Source organism: Cnephaeus nilssonii, assembly GCF_951640355.1.
Source record: "Cnephaeus nilssonii genome assembly, chromosome: 15".
NCBI lineage: Eukaryota > Metazoa > Chordata > Mammalia > Chiroptera > Vespertilionidae > Cnephaeus > Cnephaeus nilssonii.
Genome location: NC_137086.1, coordinates 40,678,890 through 40,699,527, shown reverse-complemented (window position 1 = coordinate 40,699,527; position 20,638 = coordinate 40,678,890). Strand labels below are relative to the sequence as shown.

General features: G+C 39.4%; 1 protein-coding gene across 2 annotated transcripts in view; it reads right to left on the bottom strand.

Moving 5' to 3' along the window:
• APLF (aprataxin and PNKP like factor) overlaps positions 1-20,638 on the bottom strand; it is a 66,855-nt gene that overhangs the window by 42,078 nt on the left and 4,139 nt on the right. For both annotated transcript variants that reach the window (XM_079792803.1, XM_079792804.1), the window contains exon 2: positions 4,257-4,328. In XM_079792803.1, coding sequence (XP_079648929.1) covers positions 4,257-4,328 — 72 coding nt within the window. The remainder of the gene's footprint in view (positions 1-4,256; positions 4,329-20,638) is intronic.

Sequence of the window (20,638 nt, the reverse complement as noted above, 5' to 3'; positions counted from 1 at the left end):
GACATAACTACATATAAAGGAAAACTTGTGAGCAATAATACAGTAAAATACTATAAATATTTTATGCCAATAGATTTACGCCAAAATTGACAATTATCTTTAAGAATATAAACCATATTTTTAAAAAATGTATGTTTATGCCTGTATGGGGGTGGCTTGTTTAAAAAGTAACTATAAAAAGAAAAGATGGCCCTAACTGGTTTGGCTCAGTGGATAGAGCGTCGGCCTGCGGACTCAAGGGTCCCAGGTTCGATTCTGGTCAAGGGCATGTGCCTTGGTTGCGGGAATATGCCCAGTGGGGAGTGTGCAGGAGGCAGCTGATCAATGTTTCTTTCTCGTCGATGTTTCTAACTCTCTATCCCTCTCCCTTCCTCTCTGTAAAAAAATCAATAAAATATATATTTTTAAAAAGAAAAGATGATTGAATTTGACCTATAATATTTTAAAAATACAATTAATAATTAAAAACCTTTCAAATCCCTCCGAAAACCAGACCCAAGTTTTAAAGAATTTTTTGAATATTCAAACTCTTCCAAGACTAAAAAAGATGGAAGTCTCTCAAATTCCTTCAGTGAGGTTAGTTTAACTTTGATTCCTCAAGCAGACAAGGGCAGGCAAACCCAAGCCCACAGTGAATGAAAGATATGAACTGCCCATATCAGAATCATATCATTGTTGTGTGCCTTTTAACATATCCCTGGGATTATAAAGGTGAACCCAAATAGATGCTATTATTGTAGAAGTGGTGCAAAGGATACATTATCCCTGAATAAATGGAACTAAAATGTAGTCAATTTTCTATAGCTTACTCTTGGAGTTATCATCAAATATTAAAGAAAGATTGATTTGTACCCAAAAAAAGAGGTTCCTCTCATTTTCAATGTTGTTATTTTTTTTTTATTTAGAAAGCATTCTCTCTCTTTTTCAAAAGTTGTGGAAAAGCTATTGCAGTATTGTATAGCTATTTTACAAGTACACTCATAATTTTATGGGAAGAAAAACCATCACAATTCAAGAATTTTATTGTGCAATAGAAAAAACACAATCACCCGAAGATGTATATTTTGAGGATCAATAACCAAATGAAGACAAAAATACATCTTACAATTTTTACATAGCTATGTAACCTCTCTCAATCACCAAGAACCAAAAAACGTAAGATTCTATTAAAATGAAATAAAAGCATTGACAGCCATGAGGATATAACAAACCATTGGTGATAAAGTCATTTATAGAGAATATTATCATTTGGCCTTTATAATGTATTTACTCCCTGCTGATATCAGACTAGCTTAAATTTGGGGGAAAAAATCACTATTCTCTCATGAGCTAACATTATCTCTTCATGCACTACTTCCAAGAACTACTAACAGTAGAGACTTTTAAAGGAAAATATTAGAGAGAAAAAAGACAAATTTAAAAGTACAAATTAGTAATTGCTTAATTGTATTTATCTATCATAGTCAAAGCTACTTTTTATTAGGTTAGCTTTCTAAATTGAAGGAGAGCAGAAAATATATTTAATCACTTAAACATAATTTGAAGCATACAGTATTCAGAAGGGATCTTCATAATAAAGCATTTGTTATATTCATTTACATAATTTTATAATGTTTTAAGCTAAAATTTATCTCTTAACTCTTTATTATACTTGTATATTTAAATTGCTTTAGCATATCAAATAAAAAATATGTAGTGCACATTAAAATGAATGAACTAGAAATCACTTGTTCACCTCATTCTCATTACTTTCAAGATCTTTAAAACTTCTATTAACAAAGTCAGTTTTTAAAAAGAACAAAAAACGGTCAGTTTTAGAATTTCTGTATATTTCTCTAAATTGCACCTTGTAGGTGCAGCTACAATAAGTAGATGAATAAGTAAGTAAATCTATTTCAAGGGAATAGGTATTTTATTGAAACTATCGTATATAAGAAAAGGCTAATATGCAAATTGACTGAACGGCAGAATGACCATTCACTATAACGCACAGTGACCACCAATGCAGGAGCTGCCAGCCAACCTCTCGGTCCCTTCCCCCAGCCAGCAGGCTCCGATTGCCTGGTGGGGAACGGGGAACCGGGGGTGGGTGGCAGCGGATGCAGGCAGCACCGGGGCCCTGATCACCCCACCGGTCACCCCACACACCGAGGGCAACCAGTGGCAGGGGGGGAGCAGGGCTGGCTGCCAGCAGCCAGGGAAGATCAGCCCTGATCGCAGGCCAGGCCTAGGGACCCTACCTGGGCACGAATTTTGTGTGCCGGGCCTCTAGTCCTATATAATAAAAGGTTAATATGCAAATCAACCGAATGGCGGAACGACCGGTCGCTATGATGCGCACTGACCATGAAAGGGCAGACGCTCAATGCAGGAGCTGCCCCCTAGTGGTCAGTGAGCTCCCACAGGGGGAGCACTGCTCAGCCAGAAGCCGGGGTCACGGCTGGCAAGTGAGGCGGTGGTGGCAGCTTCTTCTGCCTCTGCAGCAGCACTAAGGACCCTTCTGGGGATGTCCCCCCAGGGGTCCTGGACTGCGAGAGGGTGCAGGCTGGGCTGGGAACCCTCCCCACACCCCCCCGAGTGCATGAATCTCATACACTGGGCCTCTAGTACTTTTATAAAAATCCATGATATCCCCACTCCTAGATATGCCACATATAGTTCTCACTGCAGCATTTACTCATGAACTGAATAAATATTAATTACCTATTAGGCATTAGGCATTATGCTAGATACTAGAGATAGGAAGATTAGTCAGTGTTCCTATATTCAACAAGCTTATGGTCTAGTAAGTCTCACTATGAAGAAAAAGATCGTTGGGCTCAAAGACAAATAACTGATGGTAAATAAAGCCCCCCCACCCCACCCCCCCGAGAATGCTGACTACAGATATTAGCACTTTTCAAGACACTAAGACAATGTAGAATGAGATACAAACTTTCTTTAAAAGTATTTATTTAAGGTTGAGGTGATGTGAATTCATCGGTATTCAAAAATTTTCCCAATACTAGAATTAAAAGGATACCGTACTTTCCGGCGTATAAGACAACTGGGCGTATAAGATTTTCCTGGATTAAAAAGTCATTTTATACACCGGAAAATATGGTATATTGGACTATATTGATGGGATTAGAAATAATGGATTAGATATATTGGACTACCGTATTTTCCGGCGAATAAGACGACTTTTTAACCCAGGAAAATCTTATACACCCAGTCGTCTTATACGCCAGAAAATATGGTACTTCTCAAATTTGGGAATAGTTCAGCATAGGATAATAAAAGTACTATCTGTATAAAAGAAAGAACTAATAAAACAACAGGAAGTTATACATATTAAGATGAACATACATGTAGGTTTTTAAATGTTATAAATTAATGAAGTTCATTCCATATTAATAATTTTAACACCCCAGCATCGAGTCTAAAATAAATGGACCCTCATACACATATTTTATTCTCCTATACAATAGATTCTGCAAATGAAAAGGAATGATTACATAGTATATTCTCAGAACCTGCTTTCCCTACAACATATCAGTGCTTAAACTAAAAGCAATTAAAATTCTAGCCCTTAAAAGGAACTTTCAAATTACAATTATTTTTAAAATCCTACAGTTGAATAAGGTCTAAATTTTAGAAATATTCAACTCTACACACAGAGGTATAGAAATCTATTAAAATATAACTCTATAACACTTAAAGTGACTTTGGTCACTACCCCACTCCCTTAGTTATGAGCTTTTTATAGGATCTTATTTGTAATACCCCATCGTGAACAAAATAATCATGTACACGTGAACTGGTAGTCATCTTTCATTAAAATTCTGTGTAAATGTAACACTGTCCTATAGGAAAGAAGGTAAATAGTTTGATCTTTATCTCCCAATTATCTCCTAGCAATAAAAAGGATATGTTTTGCCGAAACCGGTTTGGCTCAGTGGATAGAGCGTCGGCCTGCGGACTCAAGGGTCTCAGGTTCGATTCCGGTCAAGGGCATGTACCTTGGTTGCGGGCACATCCCCAGTAGGGGGTGTGCAAGAGGCAGCTGATCGATGTTTCTCTCTCATCGATGTTTCTAACTCTCTATCCCTCTCTCTTCCTCTCTGTAAAAGATCAATAAAATATATTTTTTTAAAAAAAGGATATGTTTTGACATTAATTTCCTATTTCCATAACTTAAAAAATAAGCCCCTTTGATCTGAAGCTGGAAAAAAAGTGAGAGACAAAACATTAAAATGTATCATTAACATATTTACCGGTTTGATTCGAAGCTGACCACCCACCACCTCAAGAATCGCGTGTCTTCTGGACACTCTCTTGTCTGTTATCTACAGTGGAAAAAAATAAAAATTTCAAATACAGTAAATATAGTGTAGGTTATGATGACCAACAGCTTTTAAAAGCAGCAGTCTAGTAAGTGTAAAAGGTAGGACTACAGGCTTTAGGGCAGGGGTCCTCAAACTTTTTAAACAGGGGGCCAGTTCACTGTCCCTCAGACCGTTGGAGGGCCGGACTATAGTTTAAAAAAAACTATGAACAAATTCCTATGCACACTGCACATATCTTATTTTGAAGTAAAAAAACCAAATGGTGGTCCTGGCCGGTTTGGCTCAGTGGAGAGAGCGTCGGCCTGGGGACTGAAAGGTCCCAGGTTCGATTCCGGTCAAGGGCATGTACCTTGGTTGCGGGCACATCCCCAGTAGGAGGTGTGCATGAGGCAGCTGATCGATGTTTCTCTCTCATTGATGTTTCTGGCTCTCTATCCCTCTCCCTTCCTCTCTGTAAAAAATCAATAAAATATATTTTTTTTAAAAAACAAACCAAATGGCAAAAACACCCGCATGTGGCCCGCGGGCCATAGTTTGAGGACGCCTGCTTTAGGGTCAGGCAGACCTGCATTTGAGCTCTGGAGCCATCAGCACTACTTAAGAAAACAGGAAGGTAGGAGAGGGAGTAGTGACAATCAAATGTTTACAGTGAAGAAGAGACTATCATCTAATATATATGTATATATTTGCTTTCTGCATTTGAGCCAATAGTGCTCTACTTATGCTCATAATCATTTCTGCATACAAACATTTAAAAACTGTTTGTGCCAAAACCGGTTTGGCTCAGTGGATAGAGCCTGGGCCTGCGGACTCAAGGATCCCAGGTTCGATTCCAGTCAAGGGCATGTACCTTGGTTGCGGGCACATCCCCAGTAGGGGGTGTGCAAGAGGCAGCTGATCGATGTTTCTCTCTCATCGATGTTTCTAACTCTCTATCCCTCTCTCTTCCTCTCTGTAAAAACTCAATAAAATATATTTAAAAAATAAATAAAAATAAATAAATAAAAACTGTTTGCACTTTAAGTGCTAAAATTGCCAATCAAGCCCTGGCTGCATGGCTATAAACACAATAGTTCAGATTACCTTTGTAATTTGTGGCTGATTCATATGACAACATTTCAAGCATCAACTTAGGATAATTACTTGGTCCATCTTATGGTTACCTTAGCATCTATCATTTACCCACATCACAACCAAAATTATAGATAAAAGCAGACTACAGTAATGCTTAAATTCAATTAAATCCATTAGGTCTGCAAAACCTGTCAAAATGTGGAACTACCAGGAATCAGTACCCATTTTTTAAAGCCAGAGAGCAGTTCCACACTTAAGACTGTAACTAAAAAGTAGTAACATCAAGCATCACAGCAGAATGAATTCCACATCCATAAATTTTCCACACAGCTGCAAGTTAATATTTAGAATATTTTCTAAAATAAAATATCCTTTTTATTGTTGAAAATATTACAGATGTCTCCTTCCCCCCCATTGTCTCCCCTCCTCCTCACTCCTGCCCCATCCCTAGGCCTTCATTGAACTAAGTATCTTAAAGGCAGCCCTATTAAAATTAGCCACTATTAGCCACTATGGTTATTTCAGAAAAGTAAATATAAATTAATAATCTATTCTACCAGAAAAGAGAGGATAGAAATTCAGAGGTTCCTATAATCTTTCCAATAATTCACCTCAGTGGGCCAAAATCAACAGCAGTTATCTAATAACCCACTTTACCATTTGCATACAGCTTTCACTTAAGTGTTAAGATTCACTATAAACAGTACTCAATACTGTTATAGCTATTATTCACATTTTACATATTTGGAAATTGAAATCCCAGAGAATTTAAGTAACTTTTGTAGGTCATTTTTGAGTAGGTAGTCCTCCAAATTCATACTGTTATTAATAAAAATATGTGAGAAAAATATTCATGTGATTCTATACCTACATGTAATCATTCAGACATAATTTCAATAAAAGCAAATTATTCTGTGGCTGAGAGTAAGAAGTTTCTATTTCTAACTTGAATACTAAGATCTCATTGTTAAGTTCAATAATACAAGTCAATTTGCTAACCAATCCTATCCTATATAATAAAAGCCTAGCAACCAAAATGACAGAATGACCATAACGACCATGGCCCCCCACCCCAGACCCCCCCGCCACCCCCAGCGAGCGGTTAGAGGCAATCAGGCAGGCAAGCGAGTGATTAGGGGCAATGAGGCAGGCAGGAGAGTGGTTAGGAACAATCAGGCAGGCAGGCAAGTGGTTAGGGTGATCAGGCAGGCAGGCAGAGTGGTTAGGGGCAATTAGGCAGGCAGGTGAGCAGTTAGGAGCCAGCGGTCCTGGATTGTGAGAGGGATGTCCAACTGCCAGTTTAGGCCCGATCCACAGAGATCCATACGGGATCAGGTCTAAACTGGCAGTCGGACATCTCCCGAAAGATCCTGGATTGCGAGAGGGTGCAGGCTGGGCTGAGAAAACCCCCCACTCCCCGTGCACGAATTTCGTGCATCAGGCCACTAGTAGAATAATAAACTGTCAAACATAAAACCATGACATATAATGATGTGTAATTGTCCAGCTTGGGTTTCTTTTTTTCCAAGCTATATTTTTGCAGAAAGCAATAATAGACTCTTCCTATCTGTCTGAAGTAGGCTTCACTGACAGACACACCAGCAAGAAAGACTTTTAAATAATATAAAAGTATAATATGACCTCTAGTGGTCACATGACTCCACACAATGTAATTTCATTGCTAGATGTGCATCTCTATAAAGAACCAAAAAAGTGCTTTAAAGACTTTGAAATTGACATCCCTCAGGCATTTAGTTATAATTGTCCCTTTTAAACCATACCTCTAACAAATGAGTAAGATTTAAAAATATTATGTTTTCTCAATGGAAAGCTTACAGGTCTGATAAATTATCATTAAAGTTTATTTTAATTTCAGGATGGGGTGAGAAGGGTGGGTGGTAGGTGGAAGGTAGGTCACAAATAAATTATCCTAAATGTCTTAGGACCTGCTTACTTTAACAGTTGGTCACTGCTCCTTGTGCAGAATGAATATCCACACATTGTTATTAATATATTAACTGTAACAGCAATAATGTATCAAGACCAAGAACACTATATGTATCATGTATTATCCTTTTTAATCTTCACAAAATCTGTGAAGAAGATACTATTATCTTCATCTTTATAGGTGAGAAATGGCGGTAAAGAGAGATTAAGCAATTACGTAAAGTTATGTAGCCAATGAGCAGTGGAACCAAGATTTAAACCCACAGAATCTGATTCTAGAGACACCTTTACTCTCAACACTGTACTGCCCTCATTATCATTAGGCAAAACATCATTTTTTAGATTACTTATCAGAATATATGAACAAAACTGGAAATAAAGCAGAATGGCTACTTAACCAGAAAGTAGACATTCTGAGAAAATTTAAGCTCTAAATAAAGCTCCAAGAGGCCTCAGGCTCTCACTTGGTCCTGTTTATTCTAAGGGTCATACCCAAGTCTAACAAGATGTGTTATTTAAATTCTCAATTCTCTATTCACAGTAGAGAATAAAGTGGACAGGGTTTAGTAAGCAATGCATTGACAATGGGGTGTGGATGGGAGAAATGACTAATGTTGGTCTGCAAGTGGAAAGAGAAAGGCTATAGAAAATAAAAATAAAAAAAAAAACCCCAGGATTCAAAAAGAATACGCTGGCTAGAAGCTATTGAGAGTAGGGACAAATGACATAATATCCTTCAAAAGGTACTAAAGCTTACCACAATTTTGCTTATTGATTATAGGAATCATCGGGTTTAAATGAAAACTTCATTTGAAAGTGAGACATTTTTGTATGTTAGCCATAAAAATAGTTAAAATCAAGGAATTCCAGTTTCATATAGAATAACTGTAGCCACCTAAAAATCCTAATCGTATCACATACCTCCCCCAAATCTAAGATCAATAAATAAATAAAATAAAACCAACTATATCACACATCTAAAGAACTAGGAGACAGAGATTACCACAAACTTTAATTTACATGTAAGAGGGGAAAGAGACATCAAATGTAGAAGACCAAGCTTCAGGACCTATGCTGCAACCGACAGGTGGCAACTGGGAGGAAAAGAAAAAGAGAAGAGAGGGCAGTGAGTCACGGATAATATCACTCCCAAAAGAGAAGTCACACCTTGAGTGGGAAATGCTGAAAACACATCTCACTTCCATCAGTTCAGAGGGCTAGCAAAATTGGAAATAACTTGGGCATCAATATGAATAATGATTTTAATGGAATATAACACAAACAATACAAAAATAATCCATGAATTCATACTGAACTCAAGAAAGGGGCTGGGAGGAAAAGCCTTTCTTTATAAAACTACTAGAGGCCTGGTGCACAAATTCATGCATATTGAAAGGAAATTAATTAGAAGAAATATTTTAGTATTGCTATTCGCCCTTTCTCTATAAAAGAAGAGTCAAGAGATGAAAGAAAATTAGTAAAATGTATATGAAAATAATATATAAATTGATTAATAAACAATAAACATGATATAACAACAAAAAAGACATGATATAAAAACATTGATAAAAACAATGACTGATAAATTGATTAAACTTCTTCTAATATCTCCCTGTATACCACATTATGAGTAAAAACACAGAGTGCTTGACTAATTTCCCTTGTGATGAAGTATTTACAACTTTAACTTTGTCACACGCCCTTCAAACTCGAGAGAAAGCAACATATAACTGACCATGTCCGAAAATGGGTTCAGGTAAGAATATTCCTACTCTGTTTAGATTGGTGCCAGTGAGAGTTTTATATGTATCGAGTCAATGATTATTTTTAAATTGCCAGTGCGCGTCATATGTACCGGTTGGTCAGTCAGTTGGATGGACATACAGTCAGTCGTTTAGCCTTTTATATATATAGATGCCTGCTAATGTAGAAGAAAGGAAAGTACCAAAAAATCACTATTTTGTAACCACCAAAGTATGAACTGACTCAGTAAAAGATCAATGGATGTTAATTTTCAGGTGAAAGCTTGATGGGAAACAATATTCATGAAGTCTCAAGGCATCACTCCACAGACTACTCACAAAGGGAATGTCCTCTTCACTGGAAGAAGTCTGGCACCACCCTCCCCAACTCATCACACTAATGACATGATGGCGAACAGAACAACCAAGAGCTGGGCCTCCTGACATGCTACTCTCAGTTCACATCACCTATGGAATTCTCTTACCCAGAATGCTTAACCTGAGTCTAACTATGTAGAAACAATCATTCAAATCAAGTTTGTGGGCATTCTATGAAATGACTGGCCTGAACCCCTAAAGCATCAGTGCTATGAAAGACAGAACAGGTCTAGATTACAGATTATATATATGTGTGTTGTTGTTGTTAATCCTCACCCAAGGATATTTTTTCATTGATTTTTAGAGAGTGTTAGGGAGGGGAAGAGACAGAGAGAGAGAAACATTGATGTGAGAGAGACACATCAATTGGCTGCCTCCTGCATGTGCCCCGACTAGGGCCAGGGATCAAGCCTACAACTGAGGTATGTGCCCTTGACCAGAATAAAATCCAGAACCCTTCAGTCTGCCTGCCGACACTCTATCCACTGAACCAAACCAGCTAGGACCAGATAATATTTGATTGGATCCTAAATTGTTTTAAATGCTAAAAAAGACATTATTGGAAAAGTTAGATAAAACTGAATGTGGAATATTAAAATGTATTACAGTTACAAATTTCTCAAATGTAATAATGAGTATGTGTATTTATTTTCTATTTATGTAGAAACATCCTTGTTCTTAGGTAAAACGTGTTGATATACTTAGGGAAAAAGTGCCATAATACATGCAGTATACTTTCAAATGGGTTCAAGAGAAAGACAAAGTAAATAAGGCAATATGTTAACTATCAGTTAACCTAAGTTAAGGATATACTAGTATGTGTATTCATTGTACTATTCTTTCAACTTTTCTGTAGATCTGAAATCTTTCAAAATGAAAAGTTCAGGAAAAAATAACTAATATTTCAAAAATGTTGATACTTAAGAGTTACCATCAAGGTAACTAGAAAATGTAGTGTACATGATTGCTAAATAACATAATAAAGTATATTTCTATTTACAGTCTCTTCAGTAAAATTAATAAGCATCTTTCTATTACATGTAATTTAACTAGGCACCACAACTGATAGCTAATAGGCCACAAATCACATTATTTTTTCATTTTTACTTTGAAGAGTATACACACCCTCCATCTCACCAGCACTCCCTATAATCTTCCACTGAGCCCACTTTACTCTTTATGGCATACCTGGCCTCTGGTGGCATTTGAATTTGCAACTCACAATTTAAACTACACCTATACTTTTTAGATGCTCATTCTTCCCATGTGACACTGTATACCAAATGCTACTAGTTGCTTAATCAATATCTACTCATTTCTTCTTCAGTACTAAAAGAACTCCAATTTATTCTGGTAACAATGTGCCCAGTTAAAAATGTCCAAATGTCTAGAGTTCTTTGTAGTGATGGATGGCCAAGAAACACAGTTCTAGCAAAGGATATAAGAGGGACTGTGTTTTAACCACATTTTCTAGCTCCTGTATCTTCTGCTTTGATACCTAGGGCATTACTAACAAGGAAAGAACTACCCCTCCCAGGGTTATGGGATTCTTAGAGATAATAAATGAATGACTCACCTGTAAGTGCACATTTCATATGCAAACTAACAATCCAAAACCTTACCCCCAATCCCATGGCCTTACCTGGCTCTTACACTGCCCTAATCACCACAGGGGTAGGCATCAGACAACTAAGGGCAGTCCCAAGGGACCTGAGCTCAATAAAATTATTCAAACTAGTCCATCCTAAACCTGCTTCCTTGCCTTGCCCATTCATTCTGGAGAAAGCCACAATAAAGGCTTTCCCCTCCAGTTTCCCTAGCTCTCTCCACCTTCTGCCTTCCACTGGCCTAGGGTTCCCTAGTGTGGCCCTGCATGGTGTGCCCTTCTTTGCCTTGGGAACTGTGAGTAATAAATTGTCTTTTCAGTGGCAATAATCTCCTGATCAGTTGGCCTCACCATACCTGATTAAAACCATAAAATCGGCATTTTAAAACAGAGGAGAGCTTCTGGAAAGATTGTCTTCCCGATAAAAAGGACCTGGCTCAACTGGCATGCACCTTTTGCCCTCTGCCTTTCTTTCTTCCTGCTTAAATGTGACTCCTCAAAGTACAGCAGCCATCTGCGACTACAGACATGAAAGCCATATGCAAAGGCTGAGCAAGGAGCACAGAAGAGCCCATTCCTGGAATAGCTGCACCAGCCCTGACTGACTGCCCCTGTGATTCTCTATTACAAAAGAAAAACCTATTTGATTAAGCTGCCATCTACACTTTTCTGTTACTTACAGCCAAGAGCAATTATGATTAACACCCATTACTTTAGCAACTGTTATATTGATACTAGACATCTAATAACAAATTCATTTATGCTCAGCCATTTAGAGAAAGAATATTAAGAAAGAGAAAAGCTAACTAAGCATTCAAGAACAAGAACTTTCTTTAATATTAAAAGAACTAGAGGCCTGGTGCACGAAATTTGTGCATGGTGGGGGGGGGGGGTCCCTTAGCCCAGTCTGCACCTCTCGCAATCTGGGACATCCCTCTCGCAATCCAGGACTGCTGGCTCCTAACTGCTCACCTGCCTGCTTGCCTGATCGCCCCTAGCCACTCTGCCTGCCTGCCTCATCACCCCTAACCACTTGCCTGCCTGCCTCATTTCCCCTAACTGCTCGCCTGCCTGCCCGATCGCCCCTAACCACTATGCCTGCCTGCCTGATTGCCCCTAACTGCCTCTTCCTGCCTGTCTGATCGCCCCTAACCACCTCTGCCTGCCTGCCTGATTGCCCCTAACCACTCGCCTGCCTGCCTGACCGCCCCTAACCACCTCTGCCTGGGCCACCACGTGGCGGCTTCGTCCGGAATGACATCTGGAAGGTTGTTTGGCTGCCCGGTCTAATTAGCATATTACTCTTTTGTTATTATAGATTGGGTATCACATGGCAGGAACTTAGAAAAGAAACCCTGATGGATACCCAAGCTGAAGGATAATGCTGAAGTCACTCCTCTCCTCTGTGAACAGCACTAAAGTGATAGCAGTTTTCTACAGGTACTATAAAAATACCTTTTACTTGAATTCTTCATGTTGTTTCTTGACTGGGGGCAGGGCTCTGTTTTTATATGACTTTTGTATTGATACAATGTGGTTCCCTTACCTTTGATTTTCTGGTTTTGAATTGAATGTTTCATGCATTATGATCAAAAGTTTGTGCCAGAAGAGAGAGACATAAAAAAAAATAAAGGAACTGTTTGTGACTTGTTTGCCACATATTCATTTTTAGCATTTATTGAAGTCAAACAAAATGAAGATTTTCTTATGCTACCAGGAGAAATACTTAGATGTTTTGAATCAAGGTCTCTAACCTATTTGTTTATTATTTCCAAAATCCTAAAAATAAACCTGAATAAAGTAAAAGCAGGATCCTAAAATAGATAGAATAGAATTGTATCATTCATTTCATTTTTGCCTATATGTATTTACAACTTTTCTTAAGATATTTTCCCAGATAAATTTCTGAATATTATATAACTCAATAATTCAGTGTTCCCATTTAGCCTGCTTCCTATAAATATAAGAACAGAAAAGAGGTAAAATTTGTTTGTGTGTTGTTTTTTCAGTATAAATTATATAGCCCACTAAGGCCTAAGACAGGGGTCCTCAAACTTTTTAAACAGGGGGCCAGTTCACTGTCCCTCAGACCGTTGGAGGGCCGGACTATAGTTTAAAAAAAAAACTATGAACAAATTCCTATGCACACTGCACATATCTTATTTTGAAGTAAAAAAACAAAACGACAAAAACACCCGCATGTGGCCCGCGGGCCGTAGTTTGAGGACGCCTGACCTAAGAGAATAAAAATTTCCTTGTACAGTACTTTATAACTTTCAGTGCTTTCACACAAGATTATCTAGTTTGCTCTATCAACAACTAATAAAAAATAGACCAAGTCAAACTTTCATGGTAGAGAAAAACAGAAAACCATCTGAGATCTGGGTCTGTGTTATGGGAAAATGCACAAACCCAAAGAAGCACAAGATGTATTTTAGGCATAATTTGCATAAAATTCCTCAAACAGTGTGTGTGTGTGTTTGTATGTGTAAAGTCAATAAAATCTAAAATTAAGACCTGAATTGAATAAGCTGGCTACTATAAAGCAGTCTTCAAGCCATAAAGTTTTCTTATCTAGAGAGCTTCCCAGTATCGGGTCCAGCATACACTCCAAAGTTCAATCACCAACACTGAGACTCTACAATAACATTACATTAGTTTATCTTATTCCTCATAAGAGCAAAAGTTAATTGACGTAATATGTTTATTATTTCACTTGGAATTTACCCAAGTCCAATTTCTGATATTAAGAAAAGACAACTTTGGCCCTATCGGTGTGGCTCAGTGGTTGAGGATCCACCTAAGATCCAGGAGTTCATGGTTCGATTCCCAGTCAGGGCACATGCCAGTTGCAGGCACAATCAGGAGGCGGCCGATAACTGATGTTTCTATCTCTCCCTCTCCCTTCCTCTCTGAAATCAATAGAAATATATATATATTTTTTAAAAAAGGACAACTTTGAGAAAATATACTTGATTTTGGCCATAAGCTCTCTAGGCAGACTCCAATTTACAAATAAGCTTACAAAGGTTATTAGTATACTGGAGGTGAAGTAATTTTTTGAAATTTGTGAATATACTTTTCCATAAGAATAACAGGGTAAATGGTAAGGTTATCAGGCTATCTCACAAATACCTATTTAATCAACAATACTGATGAAATGTGGATCATGTAGATTTTTAAAAGTAAAATCCAAAACTCTCTGATCTCCTAATTCAAGGCTGCTGAGTTTTTAGCCAATATGATGGAACTGTGCTGACTTGCTGCTGTTGAAATTTCAACTCACCTAACCTGTTTGGCTTGCAATGCAGCTTGCAGAGTGAATGCTATACAAGTGTGAGAACATCATCTTCATCATCAATATATTATGAAAGAGACAACATAGTGAATAAATGCACAAGCAAAGCTTAGGAGGACAAAAATGCATTTAAATCCTCATTTGAGACTTTGGTAAATTAAAGTTTCTTAATTGTTACTTATTTAGTTCAGTTCAGCAGACCTTTCTTAAAGACCTATCTGTGCCAAGCATCCCTCATAGTGTGTCTAGAAGTGGTGTTGAACTCTGGTTTCATAACAGAATCATCTTCAAAGCTTTTTTAAAAAACACAGATATCCAGATACCACCTACAGAATCAAGTTACCAGAGAAGGGAGCTCATAGAGAAGTATGAAGGCATATGAAAAAAATGGCAGATGATAATATTTATATACATAAGAAAAGTAATTCACTACATACCTACTAGAAGGCTCAAAGTCAAAACACTGACAATACCAAACTCTGATGAAGATTTGGGACGGGAACTCTCATTCATTGCTGGTAGAAATGCAAAACGGTACAGCCACTTTGGAAGACAGTTGGCAGTTTCTTACAAAACTAAATACATTTTTTACCATAAAATCCTGTGCATAGATGTTTAAAACAGCCTTAGTCATAACTGTCAAACTTGGAAGTAACCAAGATGTCCTTCAGTAGGTAAATGGATAAACTGTAGAACATCCAGACAGTGGAATATTACTCATCATTAAAAAGCCATGAAGAGCTATGGAACCTTAAGTACATATTACTAAGTAAAGAAGCCAATCTGAAAAGTCTACATAGGCATCTGCATGATTCCAGTGATACGATATTCTGCAAAAGGTACAACTATAAAGACAGTGAAAAGTTCAGTAGTTGCCAGAGCCTGGGAGGGAAAGGAAGGATGAATAGACAGAGTACAGAGGATTTTCCAGACAGTAAAACTATTCTGTGTGGTACTGCAATGGCGGATACATGTCTTTACACGTTTGTCAAAACCCATAGAATGTACACAAAGACCGAACCCTACTGTAAACTATGGACTTTGGGCGATAATGACATGTCAATATAAGTTCATAGAACATACCACTGTGGTACAGAATGTTGATAGTAGGGGAGGCTGCAGATGTGGGGGGAGGCGGGGGCAGAGGTAGATGGGACTCTGTACTTTCAACTCAATTCTGCCTAAAACTGCTTCACAAAATAAAGCCTTTAAAAAAAGAGAAAGAAAACTAATAAATGCTATAAAAGTAATGTCTGTAAAAAGTTAAATGGGATCATTGTTGTAATGATTATCCCACAAGTCTAGTCAGCACTTATCCAATTATCCAATACTAGAGGCCCAGTGCACGAAATTCGTGCGGGGGAGGGGGGGCGGGGAGAGGGCCCCTCAGCCCCACCTGCACCCTCTTGCAATCCAGGACCCCTTGGGGGATGTCTGACTGCCGGTTTAGGCCTGATCTCTAGGGGCAGTCAGACATCCCTCTCTCAACCTGGGACTGCAGACTCCTAACTGCTTGCCTGCCTGCCTGATTGCCCCAACTGCTTGCCTGCCTCCCTGTTCGCCCCTCACTGCCTCTGCCTCAGACCCCACCGCTGTCTGGAAGCACCTACGGAATGACATCTGGAAGCACCTACGGAATGACATCTGGAAGGCTGTTGGCTGTCTGGTCTAATTACTACATTTTACTTTTATTATTATAGATCATTTCAGATAGATGTGAATTTCCAATCAACACACTGATTTTTTCCAGTTAAAACAAAATCTTTGCTCTCTCATACTACCAAAAAAAAAAGGGAAAAACAAACCCAACCTTATTGGAAATACTATTGTTTGAAAAAGCAACCCTCATGTTGAGTTTTAACCACTACAGAGAAGAAATACATGTGTCTGTCAGCTCCAAAATCTTAAAAACCACAGATGATTTGTTCGTTCTTCACATTTTCCCTTCAATGCATGTAAAATATTGTTCATAGGCACTTCAAATGCCTGCCAAATTCGGCAATAGAATCCTATCCATGGATATTGCTTTGAAAAGGAAAAGCAAAATCCAGACCAGATAAATGAATTTCTACTCCTTACCATTTTCAAAAACAGAAGCCAAATAGGCTCATATCACAAGAACAAAAATGATCAAGCTACAAATGATGAAAGGGTCTGCAACTTACATGTTTATAAAACATAGGCCTAAAATTCACCCATCTTTTAACTAGATACATAGAATTCTGTGTTGGTGATATAATTTGTTAAGCAAATCAAAACTCATTAGTCACGAGTAGATGAAGCACATACTCTGCTAAGTTCCTAACTTAGATATAAAGAGATAGAGAGAGAGGGAGAGGGAGAGAGAAAAGGATAGAGGGAGAGATAGATATAGGGAAGAAGGAAGAGAGAAAAGGGGAGGTAGAGGACAAACCTCCCAGGCAGTTAGTTCCTTCAAATGTTTGTACAGCTTAATAAATTGTGGCAAAAAGTATCAATGTTATTTAAACATTTAAGTAATTACTTGCCAGGTAAAAAAATAAAAATAAACAACAGGTGAATTTCAACTTTCTTCCTTAACCTTGCTACATACATACACATACAAACACGCGCGCGCGCGCACACACACACACACACACACAACACGCGCACACACCCCTTTAGGACTGACTTCCTTCTCACAACTGTTCCTGCTTGGAGAAAGGTTCTAACGCTAATACCAATCCTTCCATTTAGACACTGGAGGTTAACCAGGATAACAGTCCGTAGTCATTACTCCCTGGCATTAGCTCACTGACACATGTTTGTTTCCACCGTCCAAGAGAAAAGTGAAGGGCATCAACCCATGCCCCATATGTGTATGCCCCACAGAGCTAGAGTCTACAAAATGTGTTGCACAAAGTGGGCACTAAAAAAGAAATGTTGCTTCTGGAAAAAGATGGCGACCGGCAGGAAGGTAGGGAGAGAGTGTGAGTGAGGAACCCATAGAGGAGAGTGTAGATGTGTGTGGTAAGTGTGTGTGTGTATGAGATAGGGTCAGTTAGATTCTGCAGGTCTTCCAAGGGGCTCCCGAACAGGGCAGCCCTAGACGGCGGAGCCCCGCGCACAAAGCGGACACTTCTCGGCGGCTGGTGCGGACGCAGAGACCACGCCATCTTGGGAAACAGAGCTGCCCGAGACTCGGATCCTGGCTTCTGACACAAACCAGGACCCTGCAGCCACTGGGGACAGAGAACTGCTATCACAGCTTCAGACAAACAAACAAGAATCCAGACTTCCCGGCAGATTTCCGTGAGTCAAAGAGCCTATCCCCCTCCTCGCAGGCGCTGATAGCGCCATAGTAACTGATAGACCCGCCCCTCCCCCAAGCTGCTGAGCGCCCACAGGCGTGAGGAAAGCGCCATAGTAACTGATAGACGCGCCCCTCGCCCAAGCTGCTCACAGGCGCGCGCGCACAGACAGCGCCATAGTAACTGATAGACCCGCCCCTGGCCCAAGCTGCCGAGCTTTGCGCAGGGACGCGCTCCCTCTTAGGGAATTTGGCGCGCGCTCGCGCACGGGACAGAAGCAGCTCCCCGTCGGGGAAATCTGTCAGTGCGCACAGAGGGCTCCCCTTCGGGGAATTTGGGGGAATTTGGCTCGCGGGGCACGGCTCCCCCTTCGGAGATTCTTAAAAGCGTGCACAGAGGGGCTTCCCTTTGGGGAATTTGGCGCGCAGGACGGACTCCGCCCCCCTTCTGGGACTTTGGGAGAGTGCACTGAGCCGGCTCACCTTCAGGTTTTTAAGAATGTGCGCTCTAGCCGGTTTGGCTCAGTAGAGAGAGCACACACAGGACGCAGCCCCACTTCAGGGAATTTGGCACGCCGGACACAGCTGCCTGGGATCCCTGACTCACAGCGCATTCACACTAAGAGCCAGCGACCCCAATTGTTGGTGCGTGCACACACAGGGACCCTGATTCTCAACGAGAAACCGCACAAGGCAACAGAGACTTTGACACTCGAGTCTTGGTGCAGACACAGGGAAACTCTGACTCCTGGCACATGCTAAGGATCTCATTCTCGGCACATACCAACAGTGTGGTGCAGACAGGGCCCCTGATTCTAAATGTGCACACGAGACCACACGGAACACTGGGGACACTGATCCTGGGCAAGTTTGGTTCCCACCAACCAAAGACAGTCACACGTCCTAGTGTCAGAGCACTTCAGTGAAACTAGGGTGGAGCGAAATCCCCACAGCACACGGCCCAGGTCCACGCAAACAGAAGCTTGAGCTTTCTGGTAATAGCCAGAATGGGGAAACGAAATAACTCACAGAGGAAAGAAAATGTGGAGTCGCCAAGAAAGGAAATTAGTGAAAATGAAGCTTGCAACATGACCGAAAAGGAGTTCAGAGTAATGGTCATGGAATTTATACATCGGATGGATGAGAAAATCAACAACTTATGCAAGAATCAGGAAGAAATGAAAAGTGATATAGCTACAATCAAAAACACCATGGAAAGTTTCAACAGTAGATTACAAGAAGCAGAGGACCGAATTAGTGAGTTAGAAGATCAGGTACAGAAACAAGCTCAAGCTGAACAGCAATTGGAGAAAAGAATTAAAAAGCAGGAGGAAAGCCTAAGGGAGCTTCGGGACAACATGAAACGAAGTAACATGCGTATAATAGGGCTGCCAGAAGGACAAGAAGAGCAGCAGAGATTAGAAAATCTATTTGAAGAAATAATGACAGAAAACTTCCCGGATATGGGAAAGATAAAAGTTACGCAAGTAAAGAGAGTCCCAAGCAGGATCAACCCCAAAAGACCCACACCAAGACATGTCATAATTTCAATGGCAAATATAAATGATAAAGAGAGAATCCTAAAGGCGGCAAGAGAGAGACAGAGAGTTACCTACAAAGGAACACCCATCAGATTGTCAAATGATTACTCATCAGAAACACAACAAGCTAGAAGTGAATGGAAGGAGGTATACAAAGTGTTGCAAAGCAAAGGTCTGAATCCAAGAATACTATATCCAGCAAGACTATCAATCAAAATTGAAGGGGAAATCAGGAGCTTTGCAGACAAAAAAAGCCTCAGGGAGTTTATCACCACCAAACCAGCAATGCAAGAATTGCTAAAGGGAATACTGTAAAAAGAAGAAATAAACAGGTAAGAAGGAATACAGACACAAAAATAGATATGACTGCAAACAAATACCTTTCAGTAATAACTTTAAATGTAAACGGACTAAATGCTCCAATCAAAAGACATCGAGTAGCTGAATGGATAAAAAAACACGACCCATATATATGCTGTCTACAAGAGACCCACCTCAGAACAAGAGACTCACACAGATTGAAAGTGAAGGGATGGAAAAATATCTTTCAGGCAAATGGAAATGAAAAAAAAGCTGGGGTAGCAATACTTATATCTGACAAAATAGACCTCAAAGTAAATGCCATAACAAGAGATAAGGAAGGCCACTTCATAATACTAAAGGGAGAAATCCAACAAGAAGAAATAATTCTGGTAAACATATACGCTCCCAATATAGGAGCACCCAAATACATAAAAAAACTCCTGGAGGATATCAAGGGAGAGATTAATAGCAACACAATCATAGTAGGAGACTTTAATACCCCACTATCACCACTGGACAAATCCTCTAAACAAAAAATCAGCAAAGAAACAGCAATCCTAAATGACTCACTAGACCAGATGGAATTAATTGACATCTTCAGAACATTTCACCCCAAAGCCACAGAATATACATTCTTCTCAAGTGCACATGGGTCATTTTCAAAGATAGACCATATGCTGGGTCACAGGCAAAGTCTCTTCAAATTCAAGAAGATAGAAATTATATCAAGCATCTTCTCAGATCACAGTGGCATAAAACTGGAAATCAACTACAATAAAAACAATCCAAAGAAATCAAACACATGGAGACTAAACAGCATGCTATTAAACAAGGACTGGGTCACCAGAGAGATCAAGGAAGAAATAAAAAACATCATGGCAACAAATGACAATGAAAACACAACAATCCAAAATCTATGGGACACAGCGAAAGCAGTCTTGAGAGGGAAGTTCATAGCTCTACAGGCCTATTGCAAAAAACAAGAAACAATGGTAATAAATTACTTAACCCTACAACTCAAAGAGCTAGAAAAAGAGCAGCAAGAAAAGCCAAGTGTAACCAGAAGGAAGGAAATAACAAAGATCAGAGCGGAGATAAATGACATAGAGACCAAAGAAACAATACATAAGATCAACAAAACCAAGAGCTGGTT